This window comes from Myodes glareolus, chromosome 16 (assembly GCF_982192425.1).
Source record: "Myodes glareolus chromosome 16, mMyoGla1.1, whole genome shotgun sequence".
Taxonomy (NCBI): domain Eukaryota; kingdom Metazoa; phylum Chordata; class Mammalia; order Rodentia; family Cricetidae; genus Myodes; species Myodes glareolus.
The window spans coordinates 73475097-73493034 of NC_142041.1; the positions used below are offsets into that span (position 1 = coordinate 73475097).

Consider the following 17938-nt stretch of genomic DNA (forward strand, 5'->3'; position numbering starts at 1 on the left):
ATCTCCTTATGTTGTCTTATTGCTATTGCTAGAACTTCAAGCACTATATTGAAGAGGTATGGAGAGAGTGGACAGCCTTGTCGCGTTCCTGATTTTAGTGGAAAGGCTTTGAGTTTCTCTCCATTCAGTTTGATGTTAGCTGTCGGCTTGCTGTATATTGCTTTTATTATATTTAGGTATGATCCTTGTATCCCCAGTCTCTCCAACACCTTTATCATAAATGGGTGTTGAATTTTGTCAAATGCTTTTTCAGCATCTAGTGAGATGATCATATGGTTTTTTTCTTTCAGTTTATTTATATGATGGATTACATTGATAGATTTGCGTATGTTGAACCAGCCCTGCATCTCTGGAATGAAGCCGACTTGATCATAATGGATAATTTTTCTAATGTGCTCTTGGATTCGGTTTGCCAGTACTTTATTGAGAATTTTCGCGTCGATGTTCATGAGTGAGATTGGCCTGTAATTCTCTTTCTTGGTTGTGTCTTTGTGTGGTTTTGGTATTAGGGTAACTGTAGCTTCATAAAAGGAGTTAGGCAATGACTCTTCTGTTTCTATACTGTGGAATACGTTAAGGAGTATAGGTATTAGCTCTTCCTGGAAGTTCTGGTAGAATTCTGCATTGAAACCATCTGGTCCTGGGCTTTTTTTGGTAGGGAGATTTTTGATAACAGCTTCTAATTCTTCGCGACTAACAGGTCTATTTAGGTTGTTCACCTGTTCTTGGTTCAACTTTGGTATATGGTACTTATCTAAAAAAATGTCCATTTCTTTTACATTTTCCAACTTTGTGGCATATAAACTTTCATAGTAAGATCTAATGATTCTCTGAATTTCCTCTGTGTCTGTGGTTATGTCCCCCTTTTCATTTCTGATCTTATTAATTTGCATGTTCTCTCTCTGCCGTTTGATTAACTTGGCTAGGGGTTTGTCAATCTTGTTGATTTTCTCCAAGAACCAGCTTTTTGATTCATTGATTCTTTGGATTGTTTTCTCTGTTTCTATTTTGTTGATTTCAGCCCTCAGTTTGATTATTTCCAGTCTTCTAGACCTCCTGGGTGAATCAGCTTCTTTTTTTTCTAGATCTTTCAAGTGTGCTGTTAAGTCTCCAATGTGTGCTTTCTCCGCTTTCTTTAATTGGGCACTTAGTGCTATGAACTTTCCTCTTAGCACTGCTTTCATAGTGTCCCATAGGTTTGAGTATGTTGTGTCTTTGTTTTCATTAAATTCAAGGAAGAGTTTAATTTCTTTCTTTATTTCTTCCTTGACCCAGGGGTGATTTAGTAGTTGACTGTTCAGTTTCCATGAGTTTGTTGGCTTCCTGGGGGGAGCATTGTTGTTGAATTCTAATTTTAGTCCATGGTGATCTGACAAGACACAGGTAGTTACTAATATTTTTTTGTATCTGTGGAAGTTTACTTTGTTACCGAGTATGTGGTCAATTTTCGAGAAGGTTCCATGAGCTGCAGAGAAAAAGGTATATTCTTTCCTATTTGGGTGGAGTGTTCTATAGATGTCTGTTAAGTCCATTTGATTCAATACCTCCAATAGGTCTCTCAATTCTCTGTTTGGTTTCTGTCTGATTGACCTGTCCATTGGTGAGAGAGGAGTGTTGAAGTCTCCTACTATTAGTGTGTGTGGTTTGATGACCGCCTTGAGTTCTAGAAGAGTTTCTTTTACATATGTGGGTGCCTTTATATTAGGAGCATAGATATTCAGGATTGAGACTTCCTCCTGATGAATTGTTCCAGTTATGAGTATGAAATGTCCATCTCCATTTCTTCTGATTGATTTTAGTTTGAAGTCGATTTTGTTAGATATTAGAATGGCCACGCCTGCTTGTTTCTTAGGCCCATTTGCTTGGAAAACCTTTTCCCAACCCTTTACTCTGAGTAGGTGTCTGTCTTTGTGGTTGAGGTGTGTTTCTTGTAAACAGCAGAATGTTGGATCCTGTTTTCGTATCCAATCTCTAAGTCTGTGCCTCTTTATAGGTGAATTGAGTCCATTGATATTAAGTGATATTAATGACCAGTGGTTGTTGACTCCGGTCATTTTTTTTTTTGTTAGGTAGTAGAGTATATGTGTTTTTCTTCTTTGATTTGTGCTTGTGAATGGTCGCTAGATGTTCGAGTTATTGTAGGCCGTGTTGGGAATGTTGGATTCCTTCGGTAGTGATTTTCCTTCTAATATTCTCTGTAAGGCTGGATTAGTAGCTACGTATTGCTTAAATTTGTTTTTATCCTGGAATATTTTGTTTTCTCCGTTGATAGTGAACAGTAGCTTGGCAGGGTATATTAGTCTGGGTTTGCATCCATGGTCTCTTAGTTTCTGCAGTACCTCTATCCAGGATCTTCTGGCTTTCATGGTTTCCATAGAGAAATCCGGTGTAAGCCTGATAGGTTTACCTTTATAAGTTACTTGACCTTTTTCCTTTGCAGCTCTTAAAATTTTTTCTTTAATATTTATGTTTTGTGTTTTGATTATTATATGACGCGGGGATGTTTTTTTCTAATCCAATCTATTCGGTGTTCTGTATGCTTCTTGAACCTTCATAGGAATATCGTTCTTTAGGTCGGGAAAGTTTTCTTCTATAATTTTGTTGAATATATTTTCTGGTCCTTTGATCTGCAGTTCTTCTCCTTCTTCAATCCCTATTATTCTTAGATTTGGTTTTTTTATTGTGTCCCAGATTTCCTGAATGTTTTGTGAAGAGAATTTGTTGGATTTGCCGTTTTCTCTGACCAGAGCATTTATTTTCTCTATGGTATCTTCAGAATCTGAGATTCGTTCTTCTATCTCTTGTATTCTATTGGTTATGCTTGATTCTGTAGTCTCCGCTCGTTTACCTAGGTTTTCCATATCCAGCCGGTTCTCGTTTTGTGTTTTCTTCATTGCCTCCATTTCAGTTTTCAATTCTTGGACTGTTTCCTTTACTTGTTTGATTGTTTTTTCTTGGTTTCTCAGGGTATCACTCACGGATTTACTTATTTCTTCAAACTTTTTGTTATATTTCTCATCCATTTCTATACTCATTTCTTCAAACTTTTTGTTATACTTCTCGACCAGTTCCTTGAGGGAGTTATTCATATCCTGTTTAAGGGACTCTATTGCTTTCATAATGGCACTTTTTTCCACTTCATCTGGGTTAGAGTGTTCAAATCCTTCTGTTGTAGGGTCGTTGGGATCTGATATTTTCATGTTGTTTTTCAGATTGTTGGAGGAGGTCTTGCCTTGGCGTCTGCCCATCTCTTCGATCCAATGCTCTCTATTGGAGCTTCTGGTATCGGGTCAGGTTCCCTTGTTGGGCAGGGAGTTCACTGATAGAATGCCTACCTTTCCCCAGGCAGGGTATTGAAGCACAGACACTCCCTCTTTCCGGGATGCCCCTACAGAGCAGGCCCAGTGTGCAAGGCAGCTGAACTGGGGAAATTTTATGGCCTCAGTGGGAGGGGAGAAATATAGAAATTTGTACCTGGATGGAAGCTGGGATGGCAGGCGGGAGAGCCTAGCAGTGTGGACACAGCACTGCAGGCTGACCTGGGAGTCTATGGGGTCGGGGATAGTCCTAGCTCCTCCTCGCCAGGGCCCCTGCCGTGGCCCGAATCAACTCACCACTCGGAAGGCCCTCTGGATGGAAGCTGGGATGGCTGGCGGGAAGCTAGCAGGGTGGAGCCAGCAGGGCAGGCTGACCTGGGAGTCTATGGGGTCGGGGAAAGTCCTAGCTCCCCCTCGCCGGGGCCCCTGCCGTGGCCCGAATCAACTCACCACTCGGAAGGCCCTCTGGATGGAAGCAGGAATGGCTGGCGGGAAGCTAGCAGGGTGGAGCCAGCAGGGCAGGCTGACCTGGGAGTCTATGGGGTCGGGGAAAGTCCTAGCTCCCCCTCGCCGGGGCCGCTGCCATGGCCCGAATCAACTCACCACTCGGAAGGCCCTCTGGATGGAAGCTGGGATGGCTGGCGGGAAGCTAGCAGGGTGGAGCCAGCAGGGCAGGCTGACCTGGGAGTCTATGGGGTCGGGGAAAGTCCTAGCTCCCGCTCGCCGGGGCCCCTGCCGTGGCCCGAATCAACTCACCACTCGGAAGGCCCTCTGGATGGCACCTGTGTACTTTTAAAAGTGCTGATTTGAAATATTAGTTAAAGATTCATTATGTTTGAGGAAAATTATGCATTTGTTTTCACAGAATTATTTAGATCCAATGGGTTACAAATACTTATCATCTTTAAAGGAAACTGAGTAAAAATTAATATTGGTTAAGATTAAAAAAAAGCTACTGCTGGTTTCAAAAGTTTCACATTAGTACAGGTTTTTATATGTCACTACAAATTTAAGGTTTTTTATTGTGATACATACACACATACATACATATATATTTGGCTTTTGTTTGAAATGTGTCTATGCAATGTTCTGAAGTGCTGGATAAAATCACGAGAGGAGACATTCATGGAGATTTACATGTTGTCTAAAGGACCAGGGGACAAACAAGAGACTAAAATGATATAAAAAAATCATATATGGACAATAATGAGTTTTAAGAAAAACTATAAAAAATATAAATATTTAATGATGTTGTGCTAATTTTGATTGACTCCTCCATTGATAAGGCTGGTGATTCTTCACTGAAGAATAATTATGTTAATTATGCAATCATATTCTTTAAAGGTAAAAGGAAGACTGAGGTCCTAAATACAAGTTAATAATTAATCATCAAAATACAAGCAATCCTCTGAGTTACAGGTTCTATATGATTGTCCTCTTATAAAATAATAATGCTAAAGCTCTTAGCTATTCAGACTCCTATAGAGAAGTCCAAACATGTTTCTTAAAAACTTCAACATCACATCTATGGTCGGTAAATTAAAACTGTACTCTAACTGCTCCTATGATTGTTAGTCACAGGTCAAAATGCTTTTATTGTGAGTCTATATTAATTCAGAGGGTTGAAAAAAATAATAAATAAAAAACTGAGAACATCAATACAGGTTGTAAGGGTTTGAATGCATAAAAGCTTGGAGATTATATGGGTCTTAGAGGATATTCTAAAAATATAAAATTTGTAAAAAATAATGGCTTTAGATGTATATAAAATTTAGAATATTTCTTTCCCCTTCCTTATTTATTAAGAATATGAGTAAACAAGCTTCAAATGAGTCCATAAATTTAACTTCTGTTCCCAGATTGTATCTGTTTTACCGGGTTTCCACTTTGCTGACAAACACATCCAAGCCTCAATTGCTGATAACAGCCTGCTCCAAATGACTACAAATCCTGGCCTTGCTGAATCCTGATGTGGACAAATCCAGCCAATGTGACGGCTGTAGCTTCAGCTTGTCAATGAACCAGATCCTGCTAAGTTCCCTCACTGCTTTTGAGTAACATTCTAGCCTTCCAGGGCCCTGAGAACAATGTCCTAAGGTCAGCAGGAGGTAAATACAGAAATGAATACATCATCCCTGTTTCCCCCCTCCCCTGGAATGTTAGGGGAAAAAAAGAAAATTTCTCTGTCAGTCATCACGGGGATTTTGTCCATTAATGCCTTCAATAAATAATAATTCATGTCTGGGTACTATTAAACTAATATTACTAAAATCTCAATATCAGCCTCTGGAATAAATTCATCTCAAGGATTTGAGATGATGTACTAAGCAGGGGCAAGGAATTTTTTAAAGAGCAGCATTTTGTCATTAATAACCTTATAGCTGAACAACCTGTTTCACAAGCTTGAACTGCCTTTACTGATGGTTCAAGAACCACTTATTGGACTGAATCAGTTTTGGTCACGATTATCTCCTTGTTCCTCAGCGCAACAGAATGGGTTATGGACAGGCATTGCAGGAATTTCCTACTGAAGTCCTTAATATAGTAGCTGATTCCAAATATGTAGTTGGGTTGTAAAGACCATCTGCACTGCTTCTATTCATGTTAATATTCCTATATTTCAAGGGTTATTTTTAACATTACAAAAGTTACTGCAAAATGGTATTATGTAGTGTTTATTGTGCATATACGATCACATATCAAATTACCTGGACATCTAACAAAGGAGAATAATCTTGCTGATGCTCTTGTAAACTTTGCTTTGGCTGAGGATGAGCATCAACATTTGCACACCAATGCTCCTCATTTACATGTTCAATTAATTGTGAATCAATCCCACACCAGTTGTCTTTTAAAGGGCTATTTATTTTGGGGGGTAAAACTTACATACATCATAAACCGTCAGGAAGGGAACCTAGTCGCTGGAACCAAGAGGCCAAGCTGAGCTTGCCACTCTTCTTTTAAAGAGAGCTATACCACACCCCAGTGGACTGGTATTTCAGCTGCCATTGGCTGACGGAGCGGAAGGCGCTCCCGCAGCACTGTGGGCTCGTGCTTCAGCGACTATTGGCTGAAGCAGCGGAAGGTACTCCCACAGCATTCAATGTAAGATTCCTTATAGACAAGGTAAGCATATTATTCCTAGCTGTCCTGTCTGTCATCCCCTGCATTTAACACAAATATCCTTGGTACAAATTCTCAGGGGTTGGATTCCAATCATATTTGGCAGATGGATGTAACTTATATAACAGAATTTGGCCGGTTATCTTATATTCATGTGACCATAGATACATTCTCCTCCATGTTATGGGCTACACCATTATCTGGGGAGACAACAAATCATGTCAATCCCATTTATTTGAAACTTTTGCAGTATTGGGGGTGACAACCATAATAAAGACAGACAATGGGTCTGCATACTCCTCTAAAAAATGTCAGCGATTCTGTGATCAATATGAAATTAAACATGTGACTGGCATAGAATATAATCCTCAAGGTCAAGCTATTGTAGAAAGAGCCTACTCTACCTTATAGCAACAAATTAAAAAACTAAAAAGGAGGAAAATGCAGGACTTGAGTATGAAAGACATTTGGGATTTACAGAATAATCCTAGCACTATTATGCATCAGATTTGTTTATTTTAAACTTTTTGAATTTACCACAGGAAGACATTCTGACTAGAACGGAGAAGATTTTTTTGTGTCTGAAAGATCTCAGGCTTTGGAGCCAGCTCCTTTCAAGAAAATTTGGGCAAAAACTGCTACTGATGCTGAATGGGTTCCGGTACAGTTGTTGGTAGATAGAAGGGAGTATGATCTTGTTTCTTTTCAGAATGGCCACCAGTAGTGGATTCCATCAAGGCCTGAAGGACCGATTAGAATGGCTGTGCAGAGAAGAATGGCATCGAGGGGAAACGAGGACAATCTTGAGGTGCCAGTGGCAGCGATGACCCAGTTATTGGCCAGAAAATTTCCTCATCGGCATGTTAAAGCTCCTTTGCCTACCTGGGGGCAAATTAAGTCTCTCACTGCTAATGGTCAAACTGTTCTGCAGAGGTGTGATAAACCTGTTACAGCCGAGAATCTTTTCCTGACCATGTGTGCTTTACTGAAGGTAACTTCTGCAAAAGTCAATGGCTCCAGCTACGAGGAACAATGAGACGGTTAACAGTCCTCGGCTTATGGCCTGGGGAGATGGAGGGATAAGTAGACCTCGGATTACTACTCTACAATTTCCCGAAGCTGCTCAGATGCATATTTGGAAGCTGGCTGCTGCCTTAAAGACTGTACTTTTACAATGGATCATTTTTCTGGAACTGCTTCCAGTGCTTCTGTGTATAATTTTACTGTGTATAAAAGCTAGAATGTTACAGCCTGTGTTCCTTTGACTTATCTACTGCTAATTAGGAACTTTGTTTTTACTGAAAATATTTCTTGTATCCAACTGTACCTTATACACTTGCTAAATAATTCTATTCCTTTAAATGGTCAGTCCATCATGATTGCGAAGCAACGACCCTCCATATGGTTACCTGTAAACTTAAATAGACCTTGGTCATCGAATCCTCTAAATCAGTTAACAGTAGAGTTTTTTAAGAAATTTCTTGCTGGTAGTAAACAATTTATTGGAACAGTTGTTGCTGTATTTTTGGGTCTAACTTCACTCGTGACGCTAACCACGGTATCTGGAAAAGCCTTGCACAATTCATTACAGACTAATCTTTAAGCTTTGCATAAAGATTCTCATGAACTTTGGTCCCAGCAAGATGAAATTGATGCAGAATGAAGTTTATGCCTTAAAGCAAACAGTATCTTGGAGAAAAGGTGATGATGTTAGAAAATGAGCAAAGATTACCTTGTGATTGGAATTCCACTACTCTTTGTTTTACTGATTTAGCTTTTAATAAGTCTGTATTAGCGTGGGAGAAGATGCAAGATTATTTTTTGGGCAATGATTCTTTAAGACAGGAAATCGAAAGACTGCATTTTAATACAGGGGGTTAAATCCTAAAGCCTGGATACAAAGTTTGTCCCACACCACTGGCAGTATGGGGATAGTAGTCATTGTTATAGGATTGCTTTTGCTACTGTTTTATTTACTACTTATTAAGCCTCATCAGTTGAGCATGAAAGAATTGCTGTTAAATATGTGGATCGACAAACTAACTCATTATAAAAGGAAAAAGGAAGAAGATGTAGAGGGCCGGTTTTGAACTACACAGAAACTCTGTGCAAGGGAGACTTGAGGTAGCATTCTTGCTGATAAGCTTGGCAAAACAAGTTGGGAGAAGGCAAACCTCTCCCACCAGCAGGGTGACTTATTAATGGTCAGTCCTTGAAAACACAGATGTGCACTGTAGTTCCAAGGCTCTGATTAGGTTGTGGTTTGTCTTCTGATGAGGTGTTTTTACATATTATATTACAACAAGAGTTTTTTCCATAACACCAAGCTTTTTGTTTAGATTAGTTAGGGCACAAAGCTCTTGAAATTAGTTGAAACCAAGTGACTAGTCTATGAAACCATTTTTATGTATTATGGGAACCTAGTTTGAATCATGATTTAAGTATTATAAAAAGAGCACTGGCTTTGTAATAAAGTATGCAGTTGTATCTCCTACTCTGCATCCCCTGTGTCCTTATTTGTGTGGCACTACTCAGGGTCATCCATAACCAAGGAGGTTGGGGAAGGGTTCCCAACACAGAGGTTTAAGGAAAATCAAAATTTTAAATGTTATAATTGTGGTAAACAAGGTCACTTTAAAAGGGATTGTAGCCAAGGCATTCCTAGAGACAACATTTTACAAAGAACAATAATACATTCATAACACGATTCCCTTCTAGATTATGCAGAAGGTTTGGGAAAGGCAGGGATAAAACTGATGAATGTAGATCAATGAGGAATATTCAAATAACCTTTACTATTATGAAACTACATGAGTGGTCTCTCACAGGCTTCTATGCACTTCAGAAAATCCTGATTTGCAGAAAAGTCTGTTAAATAAGCTTGGCCTGTAGGGCAAAGATGCATACTCCAATATTGTAGAAGAATTTTGGGTGACTGTTCAGGCAGCCAGATATTTCTGTCATTTCTCACATTTTTGGATGTTGTTTGCTTGCTCGTCCTGCCTACTTAATTAATATTATTTTAGCCTTGGGTCTCTGAGGGAGTTGAGGACTAAGTACTTAGAGTTTTCCTTTTTTGCCTGATGGAGAAAGAAAAGCATGATAGAAAGTAAATTAGGTAAAAGATTTTGAACCCAAGATAGGATAGATATGAAGTATTTTCTCTGAATTTTTCAGATGTATATGGACAAGACATTGTTGATATATTTATTGCCTTTGCATATAGTTATTGTACTTATTGTACATAGTTATTCTTATAACATTTATAGACTTTTTATTTTGGACAAAAATGGGAAGAAAGTATGGTATTTCATTTATCTTTTAATAAAGCTAGCCTGAAGATCAGAGTGCAAAGCAGCAATTCCAGTCCACCATAAAGGCCAGGCCATAATGGTGTACAACTTTAATCACATCAGTCACTCCAAGGCCCCCCTCCATCCAGGTCTAGGAAGGTGTGCATCTAAACAGACTAGGCTCCCAAAAAGCCAGTACAAGCAGTAGAAACAAAATCTGGTGTCATTATCATTGGCTTCTAGTCTGCCCTCATTTTCAGCCACATTTAGAGAGTCCAATTTGATCACATGTTCATTTGATCCCATTCCAGCTGGCCTTGGTGAGCTCCCATTAGATCAGTCCCACCGTCTCCATTGGTGGGTGCACACCTTGCTGTCCTGCCTTTATATATTTTGGGATATAAATCACTATGTATTATTTATAAAGAGAGAGAGAGAGAGAGAGAGAGAGAGAGAGAGAGAGAGAGAACTCAAGCTAAAATGAAAGTAAGGTTGAAAAAACTCTAAGAACCCTACTATAAAAATTAAAGAAAGATAGAATGAATCAAGCAGAGAGTAAAATATTGGGAGTCAGAAAAGGAGAGCATTAGATGAAACAAGCAAAGGTTGAGGTAAGTGATATTCAATGAAAATAAACAGTAGAGATAAAAGTACCGTGGAACTGAAAAGACAACCTAATTCATAAAAATAAATGAAAAATGTATAAAATGAAATGTATAAATATATATAAATACTATATAAAGCATGTTAGGAGCTAAACTCAACATAAAATCCCAACTTCTAGATTGAAAAAAAAATTACAGACAGTCATAGATTATAGGAATAAAAATAACATAAATATTAAATTTGTAAAAAAGTAATAGAGTAAGAAAATAAACCATGTAAAGATGGAATATACACAAAGAGTCTGGATTATGTATATTATTGAGTTTTATTTGAATTTTTGACTGTGAAGAAACTAAGTACAAAGAGACATTTCATTGCATGGGCTGCTAAGATTTTCTACCATAAAGGTATCTTGACTTCAGAATTAGGGTCTAAGGATATGTTGCTTTGTAAATGAGGTTCTGCTCTTATTTCAACAGAGGATTAGAGCCTGTGAATTTCTCCCAGACTAATGTGGTTTTTTGGAACAAGACCACCTGAAAGGTCACTGGGAACACCCCTAAAAATTACTTAGCCCAACAAAAAGTGGGAAGCAGCTGTGCAAACTCCCAAATATTGATTATAAATGTTTGTTTACATTTAAAGGGGATATGATATAGAGATCATTACATTGCATTGGCATGGATCTTAGTATATTGATATAAATTTAAGGTCAATTTTGTTATATGTATATTTTTGCTTTTGATTAAGGTATTATGTTTGTGCAGCTCATTTAAAAATGTAGTGTATAATTAAGAAACACAGGTCAATAGATAAGCATCTATAAAGGTCAAGCTTGTCATGTTAGATTTTCTAAATGTACAGATATATTTGAGATGGATAGTTATTCTTCAAACCTTTCAAAGATTATATAATATGGCATTTAAAATGTTTTAAGAACTTAGACTTTCCATGACAATGAGACATATCTGCTTCTGGAAGTGTCAATAACTTGAAACAGAAGATGGGCATTGAAGAGGCTCCTTATGGAGTTTGTTACCCATTTGGGAAAGTAATTGATCTTGACTGGACTGCTTAATGGTATGCAGTGGGAATTGGACATTCTTGACCCACAGAGAAATGACTGGTGAACTTGCCTAAAGGTGAGACAGTCCTTTGGATTTCCTGTTTCATGAAAGAATCTGCCAGACAATCTGCAGGACACAGAAGAAAGTGACTGACAAACTGCCAATAGAAGTGGAACTGTCTTTGAAATTTCATGCTTCATGGAAGGTCTGCCTGTAGACTGAATATGGATGCTCCCATGATACAGAAAAACATTGGGTGATTGTCCAGGCAGTGAGATGTCTCTGTCAATTCTAGAGTTTTAGAAGTTGCTTACAATGGAATTTCTGTTTACCTAGGTAATATTATATACTTCTGGAGTCTTTGATGAAGTTGAAGAATAAATAGTTGTAGTTTTCTTTAGTTATGATAAAAGATAGAGTATATACAAATGTTGTAACTGTAATTCTTACTTGATATCTGTATTGTTATATTTAATTCTATTATAGTAAAGTTAAATCTTTCCTTTTTATTTAGACAGAAATGGGGAGATGATGTGGGAAGTCCTTCTGTATATGTGTTGATTTTGTTGGTTAATGAATAAAGACACTGTTTTGAGCCTATATCAGGGCAGAACAGAACTAGGTGAGGAAAACTAAACTGAGTTCTCAGAGAAAGAAGGCAGAGTCAGGGAGATGCCATGTAGCTTCCACCAGGGACAGACAAGAGAGAACATTGCTAATAAGCCACAGCCACGTGGCACAGATTTTCAAAAATGGGTTAAATTAAGGTATAAGAGCTAGCCAATAAGAGTCAATAGGCCAAGCAGTGATTTAATAAATATAGATTCTGTGTAGTTATTTTGGGGCTGAGTAGCTGAGAATAAACATACGACCACCTACTACAGAGGGCAGAGAGAAAGTTCACCAAAATATTGAAAATATGACTGCCATATCATATCACATCATATTTCTGAATGTATGTCATAAGGAAATAAACATGGTATACAAAATGGACTTGATTAGCATCTGTTACAGAATTTCCAGTTCTCAACAAATGAAAGCAGCTGTGGCACCTACCACATATGTAGAGAGAGAGAGAGAGAGAGAGAAACAGAAAGACAAAGACAGATACAGTAAAACAGACAGAGAAAGACTGAAAATAGAACAGATATCATGAAAAACTGGACAATTTGTAAAGATGGAAGAGTGGAGCAGGTAAAAGAGAGTGGAAGGTGAGTAGACAGGATAAATGTGTGACATATAAAAAATTACAGTGAAACTCATTAACTTGTAGGATTAACACTTATTAAGAAATATAATAAAATATTTTAATAATACATATGAGTGATTGAAGTCTTTAACTTGTGGAGAAGTTTAGTAATCAGAAACTATAGTATTTCAAGAAAACAGAATTCTAAGTTTTGGGAAAATTTTGCAATTATTTCATAAATAAAACCAACAGAGGTGTTACAACTAGTAAAGCAAAATAAATGTTTTTTATTCAATGATTTTTGAAAAGATGTTTGTAAGTTTTAGAGAGATTCAATATTCTTCCTTAATATTTTATATTTTATACCTTTGTGATGTGAATGAAATAAAGTAAATTATTTTATCTAAACTTTTGTTTAAAGTGAGTTTCATGCACATCTATTTCCAAATTCTTTCAAATATCAAATTATGCAATGTGACAACAAAGTAACAAAATTGTATATAGAGAAGGATCTAAAACTATGTTTGTCTTTCATATGGAAAATTTCATACTTTAAAGTTCATGAAAAGGAAGTGCATCAGAAAAATCACTGCCACAGAAAGCTAATAGTACTGTGGAGTGAACTGTAAGAAAAACAATGCAAGATGAATTAGTGAAGGCATTTTAATCATTTTGCTATTATTGATGATATGAGAAAAGTGGTATTTTCATGTACAAGATTATGGATAATAAAGAGAATTCAAATCGAATGGCTGACTCTCTGTACATCTGAATAGGTAAAAGGATTTGGGCAGAAGTAGTGGAATATACCAAAAAATCTTAAATATGTGATATATTTTCATTGAAAATATGAATTATATAATTATTTCTTAACAGAAAATGCCTCAAATTACTGAGTCTATTGAAGAATAAAATCTGGATGGACAGATGATCTTGGTTTTTGTTAAAGCTTTAAAAAGAAACACAAGGCATTATATAAGAAACATAACACAAAGTAAAGTAAATTTTACATATGCTGTTTGAACAAATTTTACAGAGACCATTAATTGTAGAATATGTAAAAATAATATTACAAGCAGTAAACAATAACATTTCATTTTAAACAAAAATTCTTGATGAGTCTTTATTTATTTTGCTGTAATTTTTTTAATAAATGGAGTTACCTGCTATGGTGACCAGGAGTGATGCTCCCATGTATGCATAAAATGCTTGAAGAATGGCTTCTACAATCTGTGAGGTAACAGGAAGTTCAGCATCCAAAGCGTTCTCAAACTTGGATACATTCTCTCTTTTCCCAGTCACTAACAGTACTATCCCAATTAGAATAATGAGACAAAGAACACCCATCTTCAATAAACTGCTGATGCTATTAAACCAAAACACATTAGTTAGTCCTCGAGTATTGAGAAATCCAATTGACCACAAAATAGCCAAAGCCAGACATTTCTTTGGTAGTTCTGGGGCTGGGCAGTCAACATAGAAAGGTTGTAATAGATAACTTGCTATTAGTAAGCTTTGAGCACCCAGTCCAAGGGAATAACCAAAAAGTTTAATCCAAAGACTACAGAAAGCAACAGAAGATCCAAGAGATCTTTTCAGAAAGTAATAAGGGTTTAGGGACATCATTTAGGGGTTGGCAAATGGATGAAACTAGAAAAAAAATTGAAAGAAAAACTGAAGAAATTTTCTTGATCATTTTTATTTATTTGTTTGTTTGTTTTTGTTAAAAATTTCCCCCTCCTCCTATTTCCCTTCCCCTTCCCTTCTCCCCCTCCCCCTCCCACTGTATCCAAAGAGCACTCAGGGTTTCCTGCCCTGTGGGAAGCCAAAGGTCCTCACTGATGGACCATGTGGTCAAACCCGACTCTCTGAATGTGGCTGACAAGGAGGGCTGACTGAGAAGCCAGGCACAATGGTACTGGGTTTTGATTCTACTGCATGTGTTGGCTATGTGGGAGCCTAGTCTGTTTGGATGCTCACCTTCCTAGACCTGGATGGGAGCCTTAACTAGCCTTTTCCTATAATCAGATTAATGATTACCTTGTTTGTCATCATAGAACCTTCATTCAGCAACTGATGGAACCAGATGCATTGATCCGAAGCTGAGAACTGGGCAGATATTCCAGAGTCCAGACAAAGAAAGGGGAAAGTGATAATATGAGCAAAGGTGTCAAGACTATAATGGGGAAAATTACATAAATAGCTGACCTGAGCTTGTGGTAACTCACTGACTCTGGACTGACAGTGGGGGAACCAGCATAGGACCAAACTAGGCCATCTGAATGTGGGTGACGGTTGTGTGGCAGGGGCAACCTGTGGGGCCATTGACAGTGGGACCAGGATTTATCCCTTGTACTTAAACTAACTTTTCTGAGCCCATTCTCTTTGGAAGAATACCCTGTTCAGTCTAGACATAGAGGGGAATGTGTCATCCTGCCTCAAAGGGATATGCCAGAATTTGTTGACTCCAAATGGGAAACCTTAACCTCTTTGAAGAGTTAATAAGGGTAGATTAAATGGAGGGTTGGGGGAGTGGGAGGTGAGAAGAAAGTGGGAACTAGGGATGGAATTTAAAATAAGAAAAGAATGTTTGGAATAGATAAATAGGTAGATAGATGAATCCAAACAATGTTTTCCAGACAACATAGGCCAATCGTCCTCATAACTCAAAGAAACACACAGAAGCCATGAACAGATTCAATCCAGATAGAGTCTTAGCACTGAGAAAAGGAAGTACACAGAGTCACACCCATAACTGAGAAGTTATCTGCAATTGTTACTGACTGGTAAAAGGAGAATCAATTTTCTCCAAAGGTGTCTCAGTAAGAATATAAAACACAGTTCAGGCCAGGCCTTGTGGGCTAACAAAAATAGCATTCAACAATGTTTTTGTGGACTTTTGTTTCATTTTGCTTGGTTTTGGCTTTTGTTTTTCCTGTTGGTGTTTTTAATTCATTTGTTTTGATTTCCTTTTTGTGGTGTTTCTTTTCCTTTTTTGGTTTTGTTGGTTTGATATTTTCTGTGGTTATTTTTTTTCTGTTTTTCATTTTTGAAAAAGAAATTGAGAGAAAGAGCATAAACTTGGCAAGGTAAGGTGGGAACATCTGAGAGTAACTGGGGAAGGGGAAAATATGTATGACAATTTTTTAAAAATTCACTATAAAACCTGAGTGGTGGTGGCCCATGCCTTTATCCAGGAACTTTACAGGCAGAGACAGGAGGGTCTCTGTGAGATCAAGGTCAGTCTGGTCTACAAGGAGAGATCCAGGACACTCGGGGCTCTTATACACAGAAAGAAATCTTGTCTCAAAAAAAAAAACAAGTAAATAAGAGTATTAAAAACATCAGTTGTTTTTTTTCTAATGGGTTTATCTTTCTATGTGACTTTGATTTTTTTCCCTCGTAACTTTTATATGTTTTCTTTCTTCTGTACATTCAGTGTTTTGATTATTATGTATCATTGGCAGGTTTTTCTGGCCCTTTCTATTTGGTATTTTGTATGCTGTTGGCACTTTAATAGGCATCTCTTTAGCGGAATTTGTGCAATTTTCTTCTATGATTTTTGTTAAAAATATTGTCTTCCCTTTCTTACTGGGGCTTCTCTATACTTATTGTTCATAGATTTTAGATTTTCATAGTGTCCCAATTTCCTGGATGTTACATGTCTGGTGTCTTTTGTTTTTGCTTGTTTAATATTTTATTGGGCTGAAACTATTTCTCCTATCTTTTCTTCAACACCTGGAAATTTGTCTTCCAATTCATTCAATCTGTTGGTAACACTTTCCTCTAAGCTTTTTATTTAAATTTCAATTTAAATTTATTTCAGTTTAGTGTTTCTTGGGTCTTTCAATTTCTTTGATAAGTCAAACTTTAATATCCTGAATTATTTTCATTGTTTCATTAAATTGCTTGTATTTTCATGATCTTTATATAGAGCATTTATTCATGACCTCTTTAAGGTCCTTGAACACATTCATAACTGCTTGTTTAAATGCTTTTCATCTATACTGATTTCCTTAGAAAATGGTACAGTGGAGGTGCTGGTATCTAGAGGAATCATACTGTGTTGGTTTTTCACATTTGTAGTTTTGTCCTTGGTAGCTAGGCATCTAAACTTGATAAGTTTGTAATATTCTTTGATGTGGATATCTTGTCCTGTTTTTATTAATCAGTTTTGTGCTCTTTGATTTGTGTTGACAAATCTAACAAATATTGACCAGAATGATGATTGTTTTTCATTCTTTTTATTCTTTTTTTTTTGGATTTTTGAGACAGAGTTTCTCTGTAGTTTTTGGAGCCTGTCCTGGAACTAGTGCTTGGATACGAGGCCAACTTCAAACTCACAGAGATCTGCCTGCCTGTGCCTCCTGAGTGCTGGAATTAAAGGTGTTCGCCACCACCACCAAGCAGTTTTTCATTCTTGAGGATATTCTTGTTTCTGACTTCAGATTCTAACTGGTTCCACATGTGAAGTTCTGGTTGGAACTCTGTGTTCAGACTCGAGGAAATCACAGATCACTGCACTGGATGGGGTGGGTGATAATGATGGAAAGAGGACGGAACCTAGAGCTCGTTTACATATGTTTGTGGCCTATCACCATAAACAGTACTGGGAGAGGCATTAGGAATTTCCTGGGTAGTCTCATTGAACTGGGGATGATCTGGGAGAAGGGACTATGGTGAGTGGCCTTGTAATAGTAAAGAGAGAGAGAATCTATAGTCAGGGAATAATCACAACAAAATGATGATGGCATGAAAGAAATAGCTGAACAGGGTGACAAAAGAATACCTAGAATAACATTGAGTAAGTGCCACATGTGGCATGATGATGTGTCCTGGGAAGATGGGCTCAAATGTGAAATGGCAGCAGGACTAGGAATACCTTATGGATGCCAGATGTGGGAGAGAGATAAGAATGCTAGTGTCCTACCTAGGTCCACACCAAATGTGGTCACTGTGAAGTCCATGGAAGGGAGCAGGTTTTCTCTCAACAAAGAGATAGGAATGGCCTAGAAAAAAAATGACTTAAAATGCCAGTGGAGAAAGAACGCTGGTCATCATGAGTTTTCATAAGGAGTGTTGCCAGAGTCAAAAGGGGATGAAGGTTGGGTAGAAGGACCATCTGAGGATATTTTGTTTTATTATCTATAAAAATCTCACTCACATTCATTAATTCCCCAAGTAATATTCCTTGGAGAATTTATATATATATATAAATATATATGAAGATAAAATTAAAATTTGGTTCAATATTTCAGGGTGTTTTTCCTTTCATAAGCCTGATATCCTTCTTACTGAGTCTCCTCAATTCTGTTGATGTTGGAGCATCAAGCAAATGAACTT

At 37.5% G+C, this 17938-nt stretch overlaps 1 protein-coding gene across 1 annotated transcript in view; it reads right to left on the bottom strand.

Annotated features, from left to right (window-relative positions):
* Nucleotides 1-14060, bottom strand: part of LOC125390891 (solute carrier family 7 member 12-like) — a 45905-nt gene extending 31845 nt beyond the window's left edge. Inside the window, exon 1 of the mRNA XM_048420047.2 lies at nt 13759-14060. Within this exon, the coding sequence (XP_048276004.2) occupies nt 13759-13942 (184 nt within the window). The 5' untranslated portion in view covers nt 13943-14060. The remainder of the gene's footprint in view (nt 1-13758) is intronic.
* Nucleotides 14061-17938: the final 3878 nt, after the last annotated feature.